Raw genomic sequence first — 26,042 nt, 5'->3', positions numbered from 1 at the left:
TCATACAACCTTTAACCTACCTAAGTATTCCTATAAGTCCCGGGTTAACACACTTATATTGTGTTGGTTCAACTTGAATACTTGGTTTTCGCTCACCTATCAACCTCAATTCATTCCATAACCTCTTTTGAACTAGATTTGAGCCTTTATCTCTTCTTTCTTAACCTATCTTCGACAAACCTTGATATTACTCCAATTCACGATCGGGCACATCAATGACTCGATTTAATCAACGAGGCCGGGGTGTATTATTTTGTATCAGAGCTAGCTAAATCGAAGTAAGAATCGTCATCTTCGGTATTACGAGATTGTAAAAAAATTGAAAAAAAAATTGAAAAAAATAAAAAAAATTAATTATTATTTGTATTCAATTTTTTTATATAGTATTCAGTATTGAAAAAAGAAGAAGAAAAAAATTTGAAATTGAAAAAAAAAGAGTGATTGAAATTCATTTTGAGTTTGTAAAAGCATTGTTTGCTGCCTGAAGTACTAAATTCATTTCTAGCCACACTTAACATTTTCTATTTTGTTTGATAGCCTACCTTTAATCCCAACATTAACCCCACCAAGCCACATCAATTTTGTAAACCGACCCCAAACGATATTGATTTGTCTACCTAGTTTGCGGAGAATTTCGAGAGGCGAAAACCGAGTGGAAAAAGGCAAGAGCGATTGTTGAGTTCATTCGAGAGAAGAAAAGCCAAAAGCGAGTGTAAACACGAGTGGAGTGAAAATTTTATTTCTGAGTGACTTGCGAGGTTTTGTGGTGAGGTAGTTACTTTCTATTTTAAACACGTTTCTTTTTAGCAAAAAAATGTCTCAAGAAGAATTTTCCAAATCAGAATTCAAATATTTGATGCAAGAGATGCTTAGAATGGTGAAATCAAAATTTGATAAATTGCATGATCGATTGGATCGAGTGGAGGAAAGAGCCCGATGGAAGCCAAATTCACCAGGTCGAGAAACGGAGTTAAGATCATCACGACGACACTACTTGACAAGAGATTCTTATCAAGACTCCTATTCAACAAAGCGTTCGAGACCAAGAGAAGCAAACTCCAAATTTGAGTCCTTCCGAGATGATAAACAAAAAGGTAGACATGTCTCTACAAGTACATCAATTTATTCATCTGTGAAGGTTGGCTTACGAAGAGGTGAACGTGTTTCAAGAGTGTCAAAGTACTCGGCTACGGAAGATTTATTACAAAGAGATGATTGTCATTTGTATGAAGAATCCTTTTCTTATTCTCAACAAAAGGTTTCTCATTTTGATGATTTTTACTTTTGTAATGAAATTGAAATAGCATGTGAAAAAGAAAAGAAAAAGAGTGCGAGCGAGAAAATGAAAAAGAAAAAGAAATGAAAGAAAAAGAAGATGAGTGTGAGATAGAAAAGAAAATTGAAAATGAGATTGGGAATAAAAATGAGTGTGAAAAAGAAAAGAAAACTGAAAAAGAGAGTGAGATTGAAGAAAGAAACGAGAGTGCAAAAGAAATGAGTGATATGATAAAAGAAAGAGGATTGAAATGAGTTGGAAAAAGAAATAAGCGAAAATGATGAAAATGAACAAGCAAGGAGTGTTGTTACTAACCATCCTATGAATTTTCCTTGTATTGTTTCTGCTTTTCAGGTTTCTCGAAATCCCATTGATCAATTTCAACTTCAATACTTTTTTGAGGAGAGACGATTTCGATTAGTCGAGAAAGGTAAGATCATAGATGACTCTATTCCACCAGCGTCTAAAGGTAAGCATGGTAAGGGTTCTATGTTAGTCAAGCTTCAACAAATTCATATGCATGATAATGGTGAGATTGCCGAAGACTTAATTAGTAAAAGACTTTCCTATCCTGATTTGTCTAGGTATCAATTTTTGATTGGTGATGACTTTGATTTGGATGATGGATTGAAGATTTTTTCTCATGATATGTCTGATGTTTACAAGTTTGATGATGAAGCAAGATTAAAACAACACAAACGAAATTTGGACTTGTGTGATAAGAAGTTGACATTTAATTTGTTTGTTTGTGTTGATCATGTGAATTATCTAATTTGCGGTATGAACTTTCCATGTTTACTTGTGCGAATGAAATATGAAAGGTTTGATTGCTCGAATGTTTGTATGCCTAAATCTTATTTTCTTGACATGTGTGATGTCTTGGTGAAGAAGAAATTTTTGTTGCGTTATGAAACGACCAATGAAAATCGCGTTTTTAAACCCGGGATATATATTCCTAAGTTGACGTCAAGCCACGGTGAGTATCAAATTGAAATGACAACAGGAAGCTTTGTCTTTGACCCTAGAGATTATTATTCTTTGTTCTTGTTAAAAGGGTTTGGATTTTGTCATTCTGACCTTCGAGATTATACTTTTTGACTGATTTGTGGTTCGAGTTTGATTCTATCTATTAACTTTTTGATTCATTGTGGCAAGGTAAGGCCGATTTTCATTTTTGATCCTGACATTGGGTTAAGCATTCCAATTTTGGATAAGAATTTGAAAACATCACTTGTGTTTATAATTCTTAGTGTCCCTAACTCATTCCATTCTCGTGTAGGTGACACTTCGGAATGGTTTCCTCTAAAAGAGGGAGGGCGTGGAGATAATTCAATTTCTTCTCAAACCATTTGTGCTTTTCAAAGTTTTGGAAACGATTCTATTCGGTCATGAACAAAAGGGTTCGAGATCTTGAAAAAAAACTTTCGAGCAAGTGGCCCGATTTGAGGACAAATCGCTTTAAAGAGGGAGGGGATGATACGGCCACGCCCCGGATTTAATGGCTTGGACGGCATTAAAGGAAGTGGATGTTGGCCGAATTTAATGTACAGCAAGACATGCATTAAAGATGCTGTTCTACATGCAAGGAACGGTATTAAAGGAGTTGCTGGTGCTTTTCATGTGGCCATTTAATGGACGAAATTAATAGGTGCAAGCTTGCTGGATTTAATGTTCAGCAAAGACAGGAATTAAATGAGATGTTCCACATGCAATGAACGACCATTCAATGGGTGCTGGAATGCATTAAATAAGCTGCTACCGAATTTAATGTGTTAAATTCATCTTTAATTGATCCATGCATGAACAATAATTAAAAGGATTGAGCTGCTATTTTCTTTTTTCCAAGTGACCATTCGGCCAAGGAACAGTAGCCCCATGAATTTTCCAAGTTTGGCTGATCCATTTCCCAAAACAGCATCATACCGTTCACATTTGGTGTCCACACCAAAGACCAATCAGCTGAACGTGTTCACACCTAGAAGACTCTTCAAGGATGACTTTTCACACTCATTTGGCTTTTCAAAGACCACCTTTAATGCTCATCACTATTCAGCCAAAGAATGCCAATTTAAGGAGTCACGGCCGAATCTAGACATGACTATTAGTCTCCTGATGCATTCATCTTTTTAAGTACATTTACTTAAGTTTTAAGCTGTCCCATTCAAGCTCCTAATCAGCTGAATTTTGTTAGCCTAATTAAATAGATTCATTTGTTTAGTTCTTAATGATACAAGTGGCTGTTCGGCTAGCTTAGTTTTTAGCTATAAATAGTTTGCTTTGTAATCGTTTTGAGGTTAGACAATATACTTTTGAACCTTATATGAAATTTTATTACTTTATGAGTTTGTTTTCAACTCTCATTGCTCTCCAAAGACTCGTCTGACTTATCAAGTAACCCTTGTGGCATCAACCCGTCTTTCTTTTCCGAACTTATCACTTTGCACCCACAGTGTGGCGTTCAAATTATACCGAGGTTCCTATCATCTTTGATAGCAGGTTGAGGTTCCATTTTATTCGTTTTCCATTCATACAACCTTTAACCTACCTAAGTATTCCTATAAGTCCCGGGTTAACACACTTATATTGTGTTGGTTCAACTTGAATACTTGGTTTTCGCTCACCTATCAACCTCAATTCATTCCATAACCTCTTTTGAACTAAACTTGAGCCTTTATCTCTTATTTCTTAACCTATCTTCGACAAACCTTGATATTACTCCAATTCACGATCGGGCACATCAACGACTCGGTTTAATCAACGAGGCCGGGGTGTATCACTAGCCATTGACTCGAGCTTCCAAAAGGACCATTGACTCGAGCTCAATCCAAACGCTTTCATGAAGCTGTTTCAGCTCTATTTCTTCGACTTTAGAAGGAGAATCAACTTATGGATGATAGAGAAGCTCAAGCCCATTTCTTGAAGACTCCTTGCACCTTAGTGCAAGCTTATTTTTGCTCAATTCCAGCTCCCTCAGCTCGTTCCTGCTCAAATCAGCTCACTTGAGCTCTTTTCAGCTCGTTTGAGCTCAATTAAACATACTTTCAGCTTATTTCTTTTATCATCTAAATAAATTGAGTATTAGTTTTATTTTAATTATTTTACTACATCTCATGATCAAGTTCTCTAGCTCAATTCAGCTCATTAAGAATTTTATCTATTATTAAGCTAGCCGAATTTATTATTAGCTATATTTTATTATGTGTTTTAATTTATTAATTTAATATGTATTGATATTATTTAGTCTAAGATCAGCCGAATATACCTTGAATTTAATTTGCTCATGTCTTTTGTAGGTACAGCCGAATGTGGAAAACACAATCAATGATGATTCATGAACGAGCTAGTTCAATGTACGTGCGGGTGCATGAATGACTACCTTCAACGTATGAATACATTAAGGATGGTGCATGAACAGTTCATTACAATGAATGGAATAGTGCAAGAATACTCACCTACATGCATCGTTTGTTGGCTATTGATCTCTTATGTGTTTATTCGGCCAAGAGGCATCTATTAGAGGGACCATTCACACTTTGGCCGAACCTAGACATGGCAGATGGTCTCCTATGCATTCACCAGCTGCCACATTCATTTCCTTAGCTTTGAACCTGAACATTGAACCTTACATCCAGCCGAATTTAGACATAGCTAATAGGAAATACATTTCTAGATTAATTCATACAATTAAAGCCGAATTACTTAGTCTCTAAGTTTGTTTATTTTGTCCATTCGGCTATTATATAGAGCCTATAAATAGTTTGTTATTTCAAGTTGTAAAGGACTTTTGGCCAAAATTTTGAATTTGAACATATTGTTCTTGTGAGGTTTTCTTCCTCTCCATTTCGTTCGGGTCTTGAATTGACTTACCTAGCTCACTAGCGGCGTCAACCCGAACTCTTGTTTCCTTCCATCTTTTATACCTTTGAGTCTTACTTCTTATAAGTAATGGGTCAAGGTCCATCTACTATCTACCATACTTCCCACCTTAAGTGATATAAGTCCAGGGGCAATACTTTATATAGTATTGAATCGCTTTTGAAACTTAAGTTCTATTCTTCTATTCCATATTTTCTATAAAAAATTTGTTTTATTTTGTTAAATCGAACCTATCAACTATCCAAATAACCAATCTTTTGAAAACCTTTAAAAGACTTCCGCTACTTCTTAACTAAATCTACTCTTTAACCGAATCCGAACAAACTCCTCGTCGCCGATCGGGCAACTTAGTGAATTCAACTCATCATCATCGAGCCGGGTCACGTCACAGACCCAGAAAGCGTCGAATCTCAAATACGATCTTAGGTGGTTTCCAATCTAGTACGATTTCAATTTTTTGAGGATCTACCCTAATCCCCTCGGCAGATACCACATGACCCAGAAATGTCACTTCTCGCAGCCAGAACTCACACTTCCTGAACTTAGCGTACAGTTGTTTCTCCCTTAAAATATGTAGAAAAATTCAGAGATATGCATCATGTTCATCCTCAGTTCTCAAGTACACCAAGATATCGTCTATAAACACACCACAAATCGATCCAGGTAAGGCTAGAATACTCGGTTCATTAAGTCCATAAAGGTAGCTGGTGCATTCGTTAGCCCAAACGGCATCACTAGGAACTCGTAATGACCATAACGAGTCCTAAATGCAGTCTTATGGGGGTAGCGTACAGACCAAGATCGAGTTGCCAAGTGACGAGGAACTCCTACGAAAAGCTTTAGACAATCAGATCTGAAAAGAGGCAGAAAATTAAAACTTAAAAATTTCCAGATCTGAAATAAGAACCCTAGAACAGCAAGAGATAATCAAGAATTGAAACACTTATGAAAGGGGTTTCTTGAAACCAAGAACACGAAAACAATCTCCAATATTGCTTCTCAGCAAGCCGAATCTGTCAAGAAACGACCAAAACAGCAAGCAAATTAATCGACAGATTTTAATAGAATTCTAAGGGCTGTTGCGATAAGAAGAAAAGAGAGAACTTGATGGAATAAGACATCTGATACGAGTCACAAAGGCCCAACCCAAGGTTAAGAAGGCGATGGGCTCAAATCAAGAAAATCAAGATTCACTTTCTTGTTTTCAAGAAAATCAAGAAATCGAATCTTGGCCCAATTTTGCTGTTCGGAGCGATTTCAAGAATCAAGAAAATCAAGATTTCAAATCTTGGAAATCTTGGTCCAAGAAACCGAATCTTGCAGCCAAAGCGCGTTGGATCTCCGTTACGAGCGTCAACGACCCAATTTCGGTAGGAGATGGATCACAAGCCCAAATTCTTAAAGGCGAGGCCCAATAAGCAAATTCCCAGCCCAATCAAGAAATCCATACATATTTAGTTGAAAATCAGGCCAAAATGTCAAAGGGCCCAATTTGTAAACATTTTTAGTTGTTTAAGTTAATTTTTAAGTTTTAGGAATATCACATGTTAAATTCGGCCCAAAACAGCCCAATAGGATGCATGGCCGAATTTTCCTTTGTTTTTTTAATTAAGTTTAAAATTTTTAAGTTTTCTAATTAGATTAGGATTTGTTGGAGGCCTATATAATCATTGGCCAGCCACCCTTTGTAAACAACTTATTATTATTTTTTCTATCAAATTTCAAATTTGTTGAGTGCAGAATTTTCTTTGGGGTTTTCTCCAAGAATTCTCTCTTGAGTTTTCTTTAGAAGTTTTTTTAACAATCTTTTGATTGTGGGAGCCATCTTCAACCTTCTTCTTGCCATCGATATTCTTTGGAGGGGAGATTAGAGCCGTTTGAAAAGATTTGTGAAATATTTCGGGATTTCAAGGATCTTTAGGACTTATCCTTTAATTCTTGCTGTTTTCGATTTCTTTCTTTACTTTTCTTTGCTTATACTTGTGCCGATTTCTCATCTAATATTTTGCTATTCTTGTTTGTTTTCCAGCATTGATTAAACTCAAGATCTCATCGTTTAAGTTGTTCTCCTATTGGCAGCACCCATTCGAACCCAAAATCCCCAATTCCTAGGGTTTGGCCGATTGTGATACGAACTCGTTTCGTGATTGATTCGAGTCGTTAGTGATGCCCGATCGTGAATTGAGTAGAATAGAATCGTTTCAGTTTAAAGGAAACAAAATAGAAATAATGGCTTCAAACAAAGGTAATAAACAAAATAGATAGGAAACAATAACAAATTAATTGGATAAGACCGAGAATGAACCAACAAATAAGGGAATTGTTGACCCGAATCTCAAAATGGTGCTTAGGTGTTTAACGGTTTAAAGAAACAGCAAGAAACCTTGACCCACTATCACCTATGATAGGAACCAAAGGTATATTGAACGCCACACCAAATGTGATAAGTTCGGTAAACAAAGAAAAGATGGACGCCACAAGCTATGCTTGATAAGTCAAATCAATTCCGTAAGAACAAAGAGAATTGGATAGCTCACAATTCAAATATAACATCTATATTCAGAAAAAGTCCCCTCTCTAAGGCTGATTACAACTATTTATAATGCTAGAACAAGGTAACCGAATGGTAAAAAAAAAAACATCCACTTAATGTGCCATAAAAACTGATGTCTTTTCTTATGCTTTGAACCAAATAACTCCTTCCATAAAATCATTTCAATTCAGCTGATTTGAATGTCTTTAATGTTTTAAAAATGTCTCTTGAGTTGTCCTTGGCTAGCTGAATAGACACCATCTTTTAACCTGCTCCTTAATGACATTCAAAGGTTTGATTAATTTCTCTTGAAAGCTCCAAAAACGGCTGGAAGTGGAAGAGTTGCTGCCGAATTTTAAAGGGCATAAAATGCTCTTTAAAAACTCCTTTTAATGATCTTTAAGCTCCTTTTTTTAACAGCCCCTTTAATTGTAACTCAAAAGAACTTGAACAGCCACTTATTAAATGTGTAACAGCCTTGAATTGTAACCACTATAAGCTAAAAAGTCACCTGCAATAAACACATTAAAATGAGTTTATTAAACACATTAAAACACTTATTAATCATAACACATATTAAACTTACTTAAATAAATGAACTAAAACATATATGCAATAATTATTCCAGCAACTAGTTTAATTAAAGAAGCATAATTTAAAGAACTTAATTTATGCATCAATAAATAATCCTAGGAACTAGATTAATTAAGAAGCATCTTATTTAATAAAGTTCAATAACTAACTCATGTATTAAAACTTTAAGATAAGTTAAATTAATTGATCAGGAACTTATTTATTAAACTAAAACAAGTTAATTAAAAGAAACAAATTCAGCTTGCAATAAATTACAAGTAACGCCTTTTGAACGGTTTGAAGCACGACTATCAAATTCGGCCACTCCCTCTTCCCAAGCTCGTTCCACATAGCTTGCTATTACATTTTGAAATCTCTTAGCTCGTGATCGAGTTATTGGTCCTCGTGGCAACTCAATGGATTCGGTAGTAATTTCCTGGGCTAAGGTTGCATCATTCCCCCCCTCTTCGAGGCGATTTGCTCCCAAATCGTCACCTTCAAAATAGCATGCAAATGTTCAAGATGTTCAGTTAATGATTTGCTGTAAATTAAAATATCGTCAAAATAAACTACGCAAAATCGACCAATGAAAGACCTCAAAACGTGGTTCATCAACCTCATGAAAGTACTCGGTGCATTGGTGAGGCCAAAAGGCATCACTAACCACTCATACAAACCGTATTTAGTCTTAAATACAGTCTTCCACTCGTCCCCCTCCCGCATACGAATTTGATGATAGCCACTTTTCAGATCAATCTTAGAGAACAATTTTGCACCACTAAGCTCGTCCAACATATCATCAAGTCTAGGAATGGGATGTCGGTATTTGACGGTAATTTTGTTGATAGCTCGGCAATCTACGCACATCCTCCATGAACCATCTTTTTTAGGCACCAACAGAATGGGAACCGCACATGGACTTAAACTCTCCCGTATATAGCCTTTTTCCATTAATTCCACTACTTGTCGTTGCAACTCTTTAGTTTCCTCTGGGTTGCTTCGATAAGCTGGTCGATTTGGAATTGTAGCTCCGGGAATAAAGTCTATTTGGTGTTCAATACCTCGAAAAGGAGGCAATCCGCTTGGCACATCTTCTGGGAAAACATCTTTGAATTCCTGAAGCGATGAAACAATAGACAAAGGTAAAGAATTATCAAGTTCGTTAGCATCAAATAAGCATTCCTTGTACATAAGTACAAGTACGGGTTGATGCAACAACAATGATTTTCTTATCTCTTTTTCTCTCGCAAATACGTTCATTTTACCACTCTCAATTTCTTTTTGACTTTCTTGTTCCTCTCGTACTTTTACCTCCACTCCCTCAATTTTTTTCTTTTTTTTCATTTTTCTTGTCTCTCTCTTTTTCAATCTTTTCCTTCAACTTCAATTGATCTTGGTACACTTGCTTTGGAGTCAATGGCGCTAAAGTTACATTCTTGCCTCGATGCTTGAATGTATAGCGATTTGTATAACCATCATAGATCACGCGCCTATCAAACTGCCATGGACGTCCCAAAAGTAGATGTCCCGCATGCATAGGAACTACATCGCACACCACTTCATCTTGGTACTTTCCAATAGAAAATGCCACCACAACTTGTTTTGTTACTTTCAGCTCACCTCCATCATTTAGCCATTGCAACTTGTATGGAGTTGGATGTTTAGTTGTAGCCAAACCTAGCTTTTCCACCAACATAATACTAGCTACATTAGTACAGCTACCACCATCAATGATCATACTACATACCTTGCCTTGAATGTGGCATCAAGTGTGAAAAATATTCTCCCTTTGTTGATCAGTTTCAACACTTTGAATACTGAGGCTACGCTTTACCACAAGAATTTCTCCTTCAATGGGTAACTCTAAATCTTCATCATCGGATGGCATTTCAGGTTCATTTTCATCCTCTTCCTCCGACTCAACTTCTCCATCAGCTCTTATCACCATAATTCATCGATTGGGACATTGACTAGCTATGTGCCCTCGGCCTTGACACTTGAAACATCTTATGTCTCTCGTGCGATTTGGCACTTGCTCATTTTTATTTCGACTTGTCTCTCCAACGGGTTGATTTGATTTAACTGCTACAGTTGGCTCTTTTGTTCTAACAAGGGGTTTGTTGACTCCTTGATTCCATTTGTTGATTGAAGAATTGGCATAGGGTCTACTAACTCCTTTTCGCTTAAGTTGCTTTTCAACCTTAATCGCCATGTGAACCATGTCCATCACTTCAACATAGTGTTGTAGTTCAACTATGTTGGCAATGTCACGGTTTAAACCCGCAAGGAACCTAGCCATGGTTGCCTCTCGATCCTCCTCGATATCAGCTCGAATCATCGCTATCTCCATCTCCTTATAATATTCTTCAACACTTCTATTTCCTTGAGTAAGGTTTTGAAGTCGTTGATAAAGATCTCGATGGTAGTATGATGGAATAAATCTTTTCCGCATGACTGATTTCATTTCTCCCCAAGTAGAGATGGGTCTTTCACCATTTCATCGTCGACTAGTTACAAGCTGGTCCCACCACACTATGGCATAATCAGAAAACTCAATTGCCGCGAGTTTCACCTTTTTACTCTCCGAATAGTTGTGGCAATCAAAAACAAGCTCAATCTTCTTTTCCCACTCCAAATAAGCTTCAGGGTCATTCTTACCTTGGAATGGTGGAATTGTCATCTTGTTATTCTTAAGATTGTCATCTGGTCGTTCACGATCTCTAGGAACTCGTTGTCGTTGACGGCCTCGACGTCGTACACTTTGGGCAGATGAGTGATCACTTTCTTGTCCACTTGCTTCATAAGGATCTTGAATTGGACGTTCTCGCTCTTGTCTTGCATCTTCCGGAGTCATCTCACGTTCTTCTCGTCTCTCGACTCGATATAATCGATCTTCAATTGGTTCAAGTTTTCTATCAAATAATCGCTCCATCTCTCGCATAATTGCTTGAAGGGTAAGATCTGGCACTCCTCCTCCAACATTTCTTACAGGACGGAACCCTCCTTCCACATTTTGATTTCTTTCCGGACTTCGTGCCATATTTTTTTAAAATGAACTCACAACAAAGAATCTCACTATCCACTCACAAAGAAATCTCACTTCCTTGGCTTTTATACTCTCGAATAAACTCACCACTCTCTTGCCTCTTTCCACTCACTCCTCCTCTCTAAGTTCTTAGGAATTATTTAAACTTAAAAAGCAGTTGTTGTAGGTCGGCTTACAACCTTGATGTTTGGGCTTGGTAAGAATATTGTAGGACAAAGGAAAGTAGGCTTGAAACAAGAAATGAAAAGGTTGGATGTGGCGAAATAGTAGAAGGTAGTAATAACTATAATTTGGGCAACAAACAACAACAAAATTTCAAAACTAGCTTCTTCTTCTTTTTTTCACGAATTTTTTTTTTCAACTTGATATCCAATCTCTTGAGTTTGAAAGGAAACCAATTTTTTTGAATTTTTTTTGAATTTTTTTTGTATTTTTTTAAAGAAACTACTATACCGTATTGCCGACAATGTCGATTCTTACTCCAAATTCGCTAGCTCTGATACCAATTTGATACGAACTCGTTTCGTGATTGATTCGAGTCGTTAGTGATGCTCGATCGTGAATTGAGTAGAATAGAATCGTTTCGGTTTAAAGGAAACAAAATAGAAATAATGGCTTCAAACAAAGGTAATAAACAAAATAGATAGGAAACAATAACAAATTAATTGGATAAGACCGAGAATGAACCAACAAATAAGGGAATTGTTGACCCGAATCTCAAAATGGTGCTTAGGTGTTTAACGTTTAAAGAAACAGCAAGAAACCTTGACCCACTATCAACTATGATAGGAACCAAAGGTATATTGAACGCCACACCAAAGGTGATAAGTTCGGTAAACAAAGAAAAGGTGGATGCCACAAGCTATGCTTGATAAGTCAAATCAATTGCGTAAGAACAAAGAGAATTGGATAGCTCACAATTCAAATATAACATCTATATTCAGCAAAAGTCCCCTCTCTAAGGCTGATTACAACTATTTATAATGCTAGAACAAGGTAACCGAATGGTCAAAAAAAAACATCCACTTAATGTGCCATAAAAACTGATGTCTTTTCTTATGCTTTGAACCAAATAACTCCTTTCATAAAATCATTTTAATTCAGCTGATTTGAATGTCTTCAATGTCTTAAAAATGTCTCTTGAGTTGTCCTTGGCTAGCTGAATAGACACCATCTTTTAACCTGCTCCTTAATGACATTCAAAGGTTTGATTAATTTCTCTTGAAAGCTCCAAAAACGGCTGGAAGTGGAAGAGTTGCTGCTGAATTTTAAAGGGTATAAAATGCTCTTTAAAAACTCCTTTTAATGATCTTTAAGCTCCTTTTTTTAACAGCCCCTTTAATTGTAACTCAAAAGAACTTGAACAGCCACTTATTAAATGTGTAATAGCCTTGAATTGTAACCACTATAAGCTAAAAAGTCACCTGCAATAAACACATTAAAATGAGTTTATTAAACACATTAAAACACTTATTAATCATAACACATATTAAACTTAAATAAATGAACTAAAACATATATGCAATAATTATTCCAGCAACTAGTTTAATTAAAGAAGTATAATTTAAAGAACTTAATTTATGCATCAATAAATAATCCTAGGAACTAGATCAATTAAGAAGCATCTTATTTAATAAAGTTCAATAACTAACTCATGTATTAAAATTTTAAGATAAGTTAAATTAATTGATCAGCAACTTATTTATTAAACTAAAACAAGTTAATTAAAAGAAACAAAATCAGCTTGCAATAAATTGCAAGTAACGCCTTTTGAACGGTTTGAAGCACGACTATCAAATTCGGCCACTCCCTCTTCCCAAGCTCGTTCCACATAGCTTGCTATTACATTTCGAAATCTCTTAGCTCGTGATCGAGTTATTGGTCCTCGTGGCAGCTCAATGGATTCGGTAGTAATTTCCCGGGCTAAGGTTGCATCAGATTGGATCTCTTTCAATTTGGGGATCAATTGATTGCTGGAAATTAGGCATTCTTGGTCGAATCAATCCCTTGGCAGATTCGCATCCTTTCCATACATTCAATTCCGTTTGATTCGCTTATTCTATTTCTTTGTTTCTTGTTGCTCATTTAATTGAATTTGGGGAATTTCAATTCAATTCAGATTTGCTTTTAATCTTGTTCTTTGTTTTAATTTTCAGATCTGTTCGTTTAGAGCTTTCGTAGGAGTTTCTCGTGACTTGACGACTCGATCTTGGTCCGCATGCATCCCTTTATCATTTGGTATCAGATTTTGGGCGTTTTGGGTGTTCTTGGTTGATTTCTAAACTGATCTCTATTTTTTAAAGCACAAACAGCAGTTTTACCCAGAAAAATTGTTCAAAAAAAATTCATTTGATTAGGTAAACGTTGTCTGATTGATCTGAAATTTTACATACATATTTTTAGCACTGTGATTGAATATAAAAAAATTAATCCCGCAAAAAAATCAGTCAAAAAAATCAAAAAATACGAAATTCAATAAAAATTAAAAAAAAGATTCAGAGGGTTGAATTTAGTGCCCAAACTTTCCAGATCAAAAAATAAATATATAAGGACATTCCAGCTTTAATTTCGTGATTTTTAGAGATCGGGAACACCTCAAACGAAGTTGTCAAGTTACTCCGCAGTTTTTCGGGTTTTCTGTTTTCAGCAATTTTTATTGATTCTTAGCTGTAGGTTTTCATTTGTTTGCTTTTATTCTTCCGTTACGTTATCTAACACCTTCTTGTTTCTTGTGTTAGTAGGATTTACACGTGTGCACAACTCCTTCCTCGGTGCAACACGAATCACTTGGTGTCTCGTCAGTTTTTGGCATCCTAGTGCAAATTAGGATTCTTTGGTAGTTTGGTTCACACTCTCTAATTGGTTGATATAAACTCTGATAAAGAACTCACAAGATTGAATTCGACCTCATTGAGAATTTGATTTTTCTTTTTGAGTGATTAATGGTGAGGTTTGCTAACTTTTATTTTTGAGTGTTGAGTGTTTATTTTTTATAGGTTTTGAAGATGTCTAAAGGTGATAATAATGATGCACTTATGAAAGTCCAACAACAGTTAGACGGACATACTGCTGCAATCACACAAATAAATGCTACACTTCAAGCATTGAATACTACTTTGAATGAGATACGAGTGAATCAAAAACATCAATATTGAGATCCAATTAAGGAAGATAGGGATAACCAGCCCTATAGGTGCAGCCCTCAACGTGTCCCTAGAATGGATGATGATTTTCATGATCGTGGACAATCATCTTTGGCAAAACCAAAGAGCGAGCAGCAACGAGAACATCTCTTTCATACTCGCTGCCATGTACAAGGTAAGCTTTGTAGAGTTATTATTGATGGTGAAAGTTGCTCGAACATAGCCAACACGACGATGGTGGAAAAGCTTTGCTTAACCACTACCAAGCATCCACGACCTTATCAACTACAAGGGCTTAGCAACGAAAGCCAATTTAAGGTCACTCAACAAGTGCGCATCGCCTTTTCTATCGGTAAGTATCAAGACGAAGTCGTGTGTGACGTAGTACCTATTCAAGCCTGCCATTTGTTGCTAGGAGAACCATGGCAACTAGATCGAAAGGTCACTCACGATGGTCGTACCAATAGGTATTCTTTCAAGTATCAAGGAAGGAAAATCACCTTAGTACCGCTCACTCCGGAACAAGTCCATGAGGACCAAATCAAACTGAAAAATTCTGTTGTTAAAACAAGTGAGGAAAAAGAAAAAGAGAATGACAAAGAGCAAAAAGAGATTGAGAGTGAAAAAGAAATTGAAGAAAGAAGAGAAAACAAATTAGAAAAAGAAACAAAAGAAAAAGATGTGGAAAGGGTAGTGAGGAATGTTTCCACTAACCAAGATATGAATTTTTCTTGTGTTGCTACTTTTCAGGTTCCCGAAAGATCGAAAGATAACTTTCAACTTTAATACCTCTCAAATGAAAGACGCTTTCATACGATCAACTTAGGCAAAGATGAAATCACACTACATGATCCCGAAGGTAAGCGAGGTAAGGAAATTTTAGAAACCGAGTCCAGTGCAGATTTGAAAATTATTGATAAAACTTTTGGTGACTTAGTTCTTAAAAGATCCCATCATTTTGATCCGATTAATTATTACTCTTCGATTGTGGTTGATAAAGTCATTATGAAAAGAAGCGTGATTCGTTATTCTCTTGATTTACCTTGTGTAAAATCCTTGAATTTGTCCAAATCTGTTTTGGAGAATAAGGTAACGAAATTTTCCAAATTTGTTTTCAATTTATATTCGTGCCTTAAACAGTTTATGTGGTTGTACATGAAGTTTGAGTTCCATTTGACAAAGGTTAACTCAACAACGGAGATTCGACTACACTACGCCCCCGATGAGCGAAGGTTTGTTTTAAATGAAAAAGGTAAAATCGACCCTTATTCTTTTGCTTATCAAGGTAAGATGCTTGAAACCTTTGAAACACTTTTGTACTCCTCGGATAGCGACAAAGATCGTGTTGATGAACACTTAGATCGAAACGTGCTTGACTGTCCTATTTTATTTATTGATGATAAATCTATTTTGATGGTTGATAAAAAGATTCTTGTTTTTGATAATGCATGTGTGAGTGAATCTATAAACCGTCGATTAATGCATGGTAATCTGAATCTGTCCATTCACATGCGTTATACCTGTTCTATTATGCTTATAATTGGACTACAAGCTTGTTTGCATTGCTATTTACTATTTTATGGCTATTCTTTTCAGTGGACTCAATTGCCATTAGTCTCGTTCGATCGAGGAAAGTCGAGTTCATTTGATTTTTTAGATTCGAGGACGAATCTTTTTGAGGAAGGGGGAATGATACGAGTCAGAAAGGCCCAACCCAAGCTTAAGAAGGTGATGGGCTCAAATCAAGAAAATCAAGATTCACTTTCTTGTTTTCAAGAAAATCAAGAAATCGAATCTTGGCCCAATTTTGCTGTTCGGAGCGATTTCAAGAATCAAGAAAATCAAGATTTCAAATCTTGGAAATCTTGGTCCAAGAAACCGAATCTTGCAGCCAAAGCGCGTTGGATCTCTGTTACGAGCGTCAACGACCCAATTTCGGTAGGAGATGGATCACAAGCCCAAATTCTTAAAGGCGAGGCCCAATAAGCAAATTCCCAGCCCAATCAAGAAATCCATACATATTTAGTTGAAAATCAGGCCAAAATGTCAAAGGGCCCAATTTGTAAACATTTTAGTTGTTTAAGTTAATTTTTAAGTTTTAGGAATATCACATGTTAAATTCGGCCCAAAACAGCCCAATAGGATGCATGGCCGAATTTTCCTTTGTTTTTTTTAATTAAGTTTAATTTTTTTAAGTTTTCTAATTAGATTAGGATTTGTTGGAGGCCTATATAAGCATTGGCCAGCCACCCTTTGTAAACATCTTATTATTATTTTTTCTATCAAATTTCAGATTTGTTGAGTGCAGAATTTTCTTTGGGGTTTTCTCCAAGATTTCTCTCTTGAGTTTTCTTTAGAAGTTGTTTTAACAATCTTTTGATTGTGGGAGCCATCTTCAACCTTCTTCTTGCCATCGATATTCTTTGGAGGGGAGATTAGAGCCGTTTGAAGAGATTTGTGAAATCTTTCGGGATTTCAAGGATCTTTAGGACTTATCCTTTAATTCTTGCTGTTTTCGATTTCTTTCTTTACTTTTCTTTGCTTATACTTGTGCCGATTTCTCATCTAATATTTTGTTGTTCTTGTTTGTTTTCCAGCATTGGTTAAACTCAAGATCTCATCGTTTAAGTTGTTCTCCTATTGGCAGCACCCATTCGAACCCAAAAATCCCCAATTCCTAGGGTTTGGCCGATTGGATCTCTTTCAATTTGGGGATCAATTGATTGCTGGAAATTAGGCATTCTTGGCCGAATCAATCCCTTGGCAGATTCGCATCCTTTCCATACATTCAATTCCGTTTGATTCGCTTATTCTATTTCTTTGTTTCTTGCTGCTCATTTAATTGAATTTGGGGAATTTCAATTCAATTCAGATTTGCTTTTAATCTTGTTCTTTGTTTTAATTTTCAGATCTGTTCGTTTAGAGCTTTCGTAGGAGTTTCCCGTGACTTGACGACTCGATCTTGGTTCGCGTGCGTCCCTTTATCAACATCTCTTTGAAACCCCAAAGAAGATTACGATCTGCCTAATTGAACAACAAGAAAGTTTTCCCCAAATTACAGCAATTGAATGCACCCAAGAAGATTAAAGATGAATTGGCAAGAACCCTAAAAATTGGGGATTTTGACCGATTCTTTGCTGCCACAAGAGGAGTATTATTCAATTCTTTAAGATGGAAGAGGGCTGGAAACACAAAAGGAACAACAAATAAATTAGATAAAGATTCGGCACAAGTAGATATAAAGAAGAGAAATTGAACAGTAAGAAATTAAATTAAAGTCCTGAGGATCCTTGAAATCCCGAAAGACTTCACAAATCCCTTCAAACGACTCTAATCTCCCCTCCAAAGAGTATCTATGGTAAGAAGAAGGCTGAAGATGGCTCCCACAATCAAAAGATTGCTAAAACAACTTATAAAGAAAACTCAAGAGAGAATTCTTGGAGAAAACCTCAAAGGAAAATTTGCTCTCAACAAATCTGAAACTTTGATAAAATTCTAAGTAGTGTAGACAAGGGGTGGCCGACCATCACTTATATAGGCCTCAAACTAATCCTAATCTCATTAGGAAACTTAAAAATTAACCCTAAATAATAAAAATAATAAAAGAATTTCGGCCTAACACTTAAATGGGCTGTTTTGGGCCGAATTTAACATGTAATATCTCTAGAGCCTAAAAAATTAAATTAACAAATAAAATGTTTACAAATTGGGCCCTTTGATATTTTGGCCTGATTTTCAACTATGTATGGATTTCTTGATTGGGCTGGGAATTTGCTTATTGGGCCTCGCCTTCAAGAATTTAGGCTTGTGATCCATCTCGTACCGAAATTGGATCGTTGATGCTCGTAACGGAGATCCAATGCATTTTGGCTGCAAGATTTGGTTTCTTGGACCAAGATTTCCAAGATTTGAAATCTTGATTTTCTAGATTCTTGAAATCGGTCCAAACAGCAAAATTGGGCCAAGATTCGGTTTCTTGATTTTCTTGAAAACAAGAAAGTGAATCTTGATTTTCTTCTAAGGCCTTGCTAACAAACTCTTGAATGGTCCCATTTAGTTTGGAATGCATTTGTCGGGCCTTTGATCTCGTTATTGGGCCTTGTGGTAATTTGAGCCCATCACGTTCTTGAACTTGGATTGGGCCTTTGTGACTCGTATCACTTATACATGTCAGCCTCTTTAACTCTCAGCTGATGGTACCCAAAATAAAGATCTATTTTAGAGAAAATCAAAGCTCCTCGTAGCTGATCAAATAAATCATCTATCCTCGGCAAAGGATACTTATTCTTGATAGTCAGTTTATTCAATTGCCGATAGTCGATACATATGCGCATGGACCCATCCTTCTTCTTTACGAACAACACTGGTGCTCCCCATGGAGACACACTAGGTCGAATGAATCCTCAATCCAACAGTTCTTGGATTTAAGCTTTTAACTCCACCAGCTCCTTCGGTGCCATCCTATAAGGGGCGATGGACACTGGAGCTGCTCCAGGCAAGAGCTCAATACCAATTTCAACTTTGCGGCTCGGAGACAACCTGGGGAGCTCATCAGGAAATACATTAGAAAAAATCCATAACTGTTCTGATATCTCCAACAGAAGGACCCTCAAAATCAGATACACCAACATAGGCTAGAAACACCTCACAACCCTTGTGAACCAATTTTTCGACCCTTAATGCAGAAATCACATTAGACAGAAAGTCCCTTCGCTCCCCAATCATAGCCACCTCCTCATCCTAAGTAGTTTTTAACACCATATGCTTAGCAGCACAATCCAAACTTGCACGATGTTTTACCAGCCAACCCATCCCCAATATTAGGTTTAATTCACCAAACAGTAGCTCCATTAAATCGGCTGAAAATATAACTCCTTGAACCTCTAGGGGCACATCACTGAACAACTTGTCAACCCTTACAGACTGTCCCAATGGACTTAACACAATCATCTCATTAACAGTACTCTCACACATGATACCCAAGGTGCCAGACACAGTGCATGCAATGTATGAATGCGTAGACCCTATATTAATTAAAGCAATGTAAGGTAGGTTATAAAATAAGGAATGTACCGGTTATAACATCTGGAGTGTCACCATCCTCTTGGCAACGAGCAGCATAGACCACTGTTGGCTACCTCGCCTCAATATTACCAACACCTTTGCCTTGCACTCTACGACCTCGACCCACACTATTTCCACCTCTGGCCTGTCCATGACCTCTCGGTGGCTGCTGACTTCCTGTCACTGGCTGATGTGATCTGGCCCAGGTTAATCGAGTCATTTCACGTAGATGCCCGATCGTCGATGAGGAGTTTCGTACCAAAAGGATGGTTTGTTTGTAATCGGCTAAAAATATGTAGTAAAGTGATGGATATAAGTTCACAAAGGGGTAAGTAGGATATGGATAGGTTTGACAATAAGGGGATGGAGAAAGACAGCTAATTTTTTTGGCTCGGTTTAAGGATAAAATAATAAAGATAAAATATAAGATATTCGGTGGGGATGGATAACTGAACTTAAACACCAGAAACGATTCAACACTAAAGAGTGTCACCCCGATTTTTATTTGGTTAAGGTGGATTTGCAGAATTGTAGAAGGGTTGAACGCCACACCAACGCAAGGTGATAAGTTCAAAAGAGAACGATAGACGCCACTAGCACGCTAGATAAGTCAGATCGAGACTCGTACGAAATAGGATAGGAGGAAACCTCTCAATCAAGTTTTCAACAATCAAATTCTGTAACCTTTTACAATAAACAAAATAAATTATTTATAGGCTCTCTAATGCCTATTAAAATTCAGCTACTAATGTGTTCACACAACAATTAAAAATGTTCACACTTCAAGCATTAAATCTCTGTTCATGGATAGTGTAAGTTCATGCATGGTTGAATAATCATGTTTCTTCCCAAAACCCATTCATGCATGCTTAACCAATAAGAAAGCTTTCTTGTTCCATGAATGTGTATCTTCAATTCATATCCAACCCCCTTTGGACGAATGCTAGGTGCATGGGTCATGCATCTCTCTTAATTAAAGCTTTAATGATGGGCTGGTTCATGAATGGAAGCATGTACCTTGTAAATTCGTTCTCCCCTTTGTACATGCACATTATACATTCAATGTGATGAATTAAGGTAATATTCCCTCCCTTTGGACGTTCATGAATCCACCCATACATGTATAGGAGTTGATTGGTCAAATTGAGGTGTGAATGGCTTAGATGCTGCCTTGGGAATACGATCGGCCAAGCTTGTGCTTTAAGTTGCTGGACACCTTTTGGCCAAATAGGTGCCTTGGGGAGCCAAATGGATCAGCCACCATTCATTGAAAGAGGCCTTACATGCACCGTCCCATACATTGAACCTATCATGCATGAACCTTGTTTAATTACTCTCCAAATTCAACTCACCTACAAAAAACACATGAACCAAAATTAAATCACATAAAATTTAGCTGAACAAACATTAATATAATTTAGACACACTAATTAAACATAAATTAAATTAGACAAATTTAATAAAGTCTTAACAAGACATATTAAATTCGGCCAAGACACATTTAAAACATGTAATAAGTTAAAACATAATTATGAGCTGTAGTAATTTAAGCTAAATTAATAAATTACTTAATTTATTCAGACATTAAAATAAATGAGTTGAAATAAACTTAAGCCAAGCTCAAACGAGCTAAATTAAGCTCATGTGAGCTAAATCGAGCTGGGAAAAACTAAGATTGAGCTTGTTGAGCTGAGATTGAGCTTCATCTTGCACTTGGGGCCCTCGTGTTTAGGCCAATCATGATAGCAACGAGTGGTGCCACAACATGATGCGATTGAGATCACATCATAACCTCCCTCTTGAAGACGATTTGTCCTCAAATCGGGCCACTTGCTCGCGAAAAATTTTTCGAGATCACAAGCCCTTTTGTTCATGATCCGAAAAGTATTGTTTTTAAAACTCCAGGAACCACAAATGGTTTGAAAAGAAAATGATTTAGTTCCATGCCCTCCCTCTTTAGGAGGAAACCATTCCAAAGTGTCACCTACATAGAAATGGAACGAATTAGTGACACTAAAATTTATAAACTCAAACGATCTTTCCAGAATCTTATTCAAAATTAGAATGCATAATCCAATGCCGGGATCAAATGTAGAAGTGGATCTTACATATTCACAATGGTTTTCCATACTTGGTAATAAAGGATGTATCAGAATCAAATCAAATTTATAATCAAAATTTATCAAGGAGTCCTCCAAATGATCATGTAATCTAAGTTCCACTCGATCAATCTTACTTAAACATGCAGAATTTATATAGCAAGGCAGATTTGAGACACCATCTGCAAATTCAAATGCACTAACCATTTTACATGCCATCGTCTTATCACATATTCGGATCAAAAGAAAATTAAACAAGCATGCCTTTAAACATTCATATGTCTCGATTCTGTTAAACAAAAATAAACAACATTCTCCACAATCAAAAATTTGATTTTGTCTTAACAAGCCAACAAGATTCACACGTCTCGTTTTCAAACTTAGTGACAAAGCATCATACAAGCAACGCTTGTTTACTTGGTCATTCAAACAAAATTTACAATGCTTGCCTTCTCTCAAAGATGAACCAGAATAGCGAACTCCAGGGTTGAACACATGATATTGTTCACTCGTTCCAAAATGCAGTGCGAATTTCTTAATTACCAACAATTCACACAAGTGGAACAAAAAGAATTTGAGCATGCATATGTTCAAACATTCATACATCGTAAATCTCATTCGAATAGACTTGTTCAGACATGGGGAATTTATGCAAAAAAACAGAAAATTCAAATTATCACCACACACAAGTAGACTAGGCGTTTCACATGCCAACTTTTTATCACAAGAGTTCAAAATTTGTTTGTGCAGATTTATTCGTACTTCAATAAAATTTTTGCCAATACCATACTCATCAATAAGAAAACACTTCTTACCACTATGGAAGGTGTAATCACCATCATTCAGAATATGATAATCTAACAAATCGAACTTTGTATGTGAATAATCTTTATCGCACACTATCACACTTTGTTCATGCTGATCTAATCGAACGCCTTTAATAAAATTGCCAACAACAAACTTATCATAGAAAAAACTTTTCAAAGCACTAGTTGAAACAAAATCATAAATAATAGATGAACGAAAATGAACCAATTCAATGGGAAAAACCCTTTCGCAAAAACAATTTTCAGCAATCTTGTCATAAACATGTGAGTGAATGAGTTGAAACTCGCTCAACAAGGAACCCTTACCTTGCTTACCATTGGAAATGTGACAATCATTTTTATCTTCCAACTTACCTCTTTCAATCAATTGAAAACGTCTCTCGGTAGAAAGGTAATGAAGTTGGAACCAATCCGTGGATGAAATCTTGCAAACCTGAAACAAAGAAAAATCACAAGGTAATTTCGAAAGGGGGTTAGCAAAAGAATTCCTCTATTTTTCATGATTACTCATTTCACTCGTTTCTTTTACAAACTCTCTTTCTTTTTCACTTGATTTCTTTTCAAGCTCTCTTTCAATTTCTTTTGTCGCTTTTTCTTTTTTAATTTTTTTTTCATTCTCAATTTCTTTTTCAATTTTCTTTTCTTCATTTTCTTTTTCTCTCACTTTTTCGATTTCTTTTTCTTTTGCAATTTCTTTTTCTTTTTCGTTTTCTTTTTGTTTTCTTTCAATTTCTTTTTCAATCTCTTTCTCCTTTTCTCACTCAATGGATTGTTTCATTTTGAATTGGTCTTCTTGCACTTGTTCCGGTGTGAGCGGCGCTAAAGTGATTTTCCTTCCTTGATGCTTGAAGGAATACCTATTGGTATGTTCATCGTGAATGACCTTGCGATCCGATTGCCATGGTTCTCCTAGCAACAAATGGCAGACTTGAATAGGCACAACATCACAAAGGACTTCGTCTTGGTATCTTTCGATGGAAAATGCAACACGCACTTGTTGAGTAACTTCAAATTTGCCTTCAACACCAAGTCCTTGCAGTTGATAGGGTCGTGGATGCTTGGTAGTGGCCAAGCCAAGTTTTTTCACCGTTCGAATACTAGCCATGTTTGACCTACTTCCACCATCAATAATGAGGCAACAAACTTTATCGTGGACATGGCAACGCGTGTGAAACATATCTTCACATTGTGGTTCATTTTCCAATCTTTGAAGGATTGAACTAATCTTGATGTCAACGATAGTAGATGTCAAATCTTCTTTATCTTTGTCGAATTGTCGAAATTCAGATCGCATTATCCTTTGCATTTCTTGTCTCCACATTTGGAATTCAAATTCAGAAAATTCTTCAGACATGCTTGAACAAAATATTAGAAAACAAAAGTTAAATTAGAAAGAAAAATAATTCTCACCACAAATCTCTCAAGTTCGCTCAAAAAGAAAAATTCACTCACTCTCGTGTTTGAACTCTCTTTTAGGCTTTTTTTTCGAATGAACTCACGCTCTCTTGACTTTTACCACTCGACCTCATCTCACAAATTCGTAATTCATCTCGATAGACTTAATTTGCTGCTTGAGGGTCAGTTTCAAAATGGGTTACAAGGGATAATGGCGGGTGTAGGGTAGGCTGAATAAAGAAGAAAATTGGTTTAAAGTGTGGCGTTGGGATGGGTAAATACTGGTAGGAAGGGAAACTTGATGATCGGAGTAATAAGTGATAATGATAAAAACTCGCAAGACTTTTCACTTTTTTTTCTTTCTTCTTTTTTTTAACTCAATTTTTTTGTCACTTCTTTTTTTCCTTTTTTTTCAATTTTTTTTTGAATTTTCTTTCTGAATTTCTTATCTTTTTTTTAAAATCCAATACAATAGTAAACTAAATACAAGGAAGAGAAAAAAATTTAAATTCCAACTCAAAATTTTTTTTTTGATTTTTTTGACTTTTTTTACGTTACGAACCTACTTCGAGCTTGATACGAATGTCGGCACTCCTCGTTTTAGTAGCTCTGATACCAAATGATGTGATCCGGCCCAGGTTAATCGAGTCGTTTCACGTAGATGCCCGATCGTCGATGAGGAGTTTCGTACCAAAAGGATGGTTTGTTTGTAATCGGCTAAAAATATGTAGTAAAGTGATGGATATAAGTTCACAAAGGGGTAAGTAGGATATGGATAGGTTTGACAACAAGGGGATGGAGAAAGACAGCTAATTTGTTTGGCTCGGTTTAAGGATAAAATAATAAAGATAAAATATAAGATATTCGGTGGGGATGGATAAGTGAACTTAAACACCAAAAACGATTCAACACTAAAGAGTGTCACACCGATTTCTATTTGGTTAAGGTGGATTTGCAGAATTGTAGAAGGGTTGAACGCCACACCAACGCAAGGTGATAAGTTCAAAAGAGAACGATAGACGCCACTAGCACGCTAGATAAGTCAGATCGAGACTCGTACGAAATAGGATAGGAGGAAACCTCTCAATCAAGTTTTCAATAATCAAATTCTGTAACCTTTTACAATAAACAAAATAAACTATTTATAGGCTCTCTAATGCCTATTAAAATTCAGCTACTAATGTGTTCACACAACAATTAAAAATGTTCACACTTCAAGCATTAAATCTCTGTTCATGGATAGTGTCAGTTCATGCATGGTTAAATAATCATGTTTCTTCCCAAAACCCGTTCATGCATGCTTAACCAATAAGAAAGCTTTCTTGTTCCATGAATGTGCATCTTCAATTCATATCCAACCCCCCTTGGACGAATGCTAGGTGCATGGGTCATGCATCTCTCTTAATTAAAGCTTTAATGATGGGCTGGTTCATGAATGGAAGCATATACCTTGTAAATTCGTTCTCCCCTTTGTACATGCACATTATACATTCAATGTGATGAATAAAGGTAATATTCCCTCCTTTTGGACGTTCATGAATCCACCCATACATGTATAGGAGCTGATTGGTCAAATTAAGGTGTGAATGGCTTAGATGCTGCCTTGGGAATACGATCGGCCAAGCTTGTGCTTTAAGTTGCTGGACACCTTTTGGCCAAATAGGTGCCTTGGGGAGCCAAATGGATCAGCCACCATTCATTGAAAGAGGCCTTACATGCACCGTCCCATACATTGAACCTATCATGCATGAACCTTGTTTAATTACTCTCCAAATTCAGCTCACCTACAAAAAACACATGAACCAAAATTAAATCACATAAAATTCAGCTGAACAAACATTAATATAATTTAGACACACTAATTAAACATAAATTAAATTAGACAAATTTAATAAAGTCTTAACAAGACATATTAAATTCAGCCAAGACACATTTAAAACATGTAATAAGTCAAAACATAATTATGAGCTGTAGTAATTTAAGCTAAATTAATAAATTACTTAATTTATTCAGACATTAAAATAAATGAGTTGAAATAAACTTAAGCCAAGCTCAAACGAGCTAAAGTAAGCTAAATTGAGCTCAAACGAGCTAAATTAAGCTCATGTGAGCTAAATCGAGCTGGGAAAAACTAAGATTGAGCTTGTTGAGCTGAGATTGAGCTTCATCTTGCACTTGGGGCCCTCGTGTTTAGGCCAATCATGATAGCA

At 36.3% G+C, this 26,042-nt stretch overlaps 1 protein-coding gene across 1 annotated transcript; it reads right to left on the bottom strand.

Annotated features, from left to right (window-relative positions):
* Nucleotides 1–18,871: 18,871 nt before the first annotated feature.
* On the bottom strand, nt 18,872–19,731 carry LOC121217180 (uncharacterized). The gene is made up of 4 exons (XM_041092716.1): nt 19,602–19,731; nt 19,248–19,471; nt 19,092–19,187; nt 18,872–19,039 (listed from the first exon to the last, which is right to left on the bottom strand). The coding sequence occupies exons 1-4, from the start codon at nt 19,729–19,731 to the stop codon at nt 18,872–18,874; spliced, it is 618 nt and encodes a 205-aa protein (XP_040948650.1).
* Between the last annotated feature and the right edge of the window lie 6,311 nt (nt 19,732–26,042).

Source organism: Gossypium hirsutum, chromosome D05 (genome assembly GCF_007990345.1).
Source record: "Gossypium hirsutum isolate 1008001.06 chromosome D05, Gossypium_hirsutum_v2.1, whole genome shotgun sequence".
Lineage (NCBI taxonomy): Eukaryota > Viridiplantae > Streptophyta > Magnoliopsida > Malvales > Malvaceae > Gossypium > Gossypium hirsutum.
Note: the sequence above shows the minus strand (reverse complement) of the source record. Positions and strands in the feature narration are given on the sequence as shown.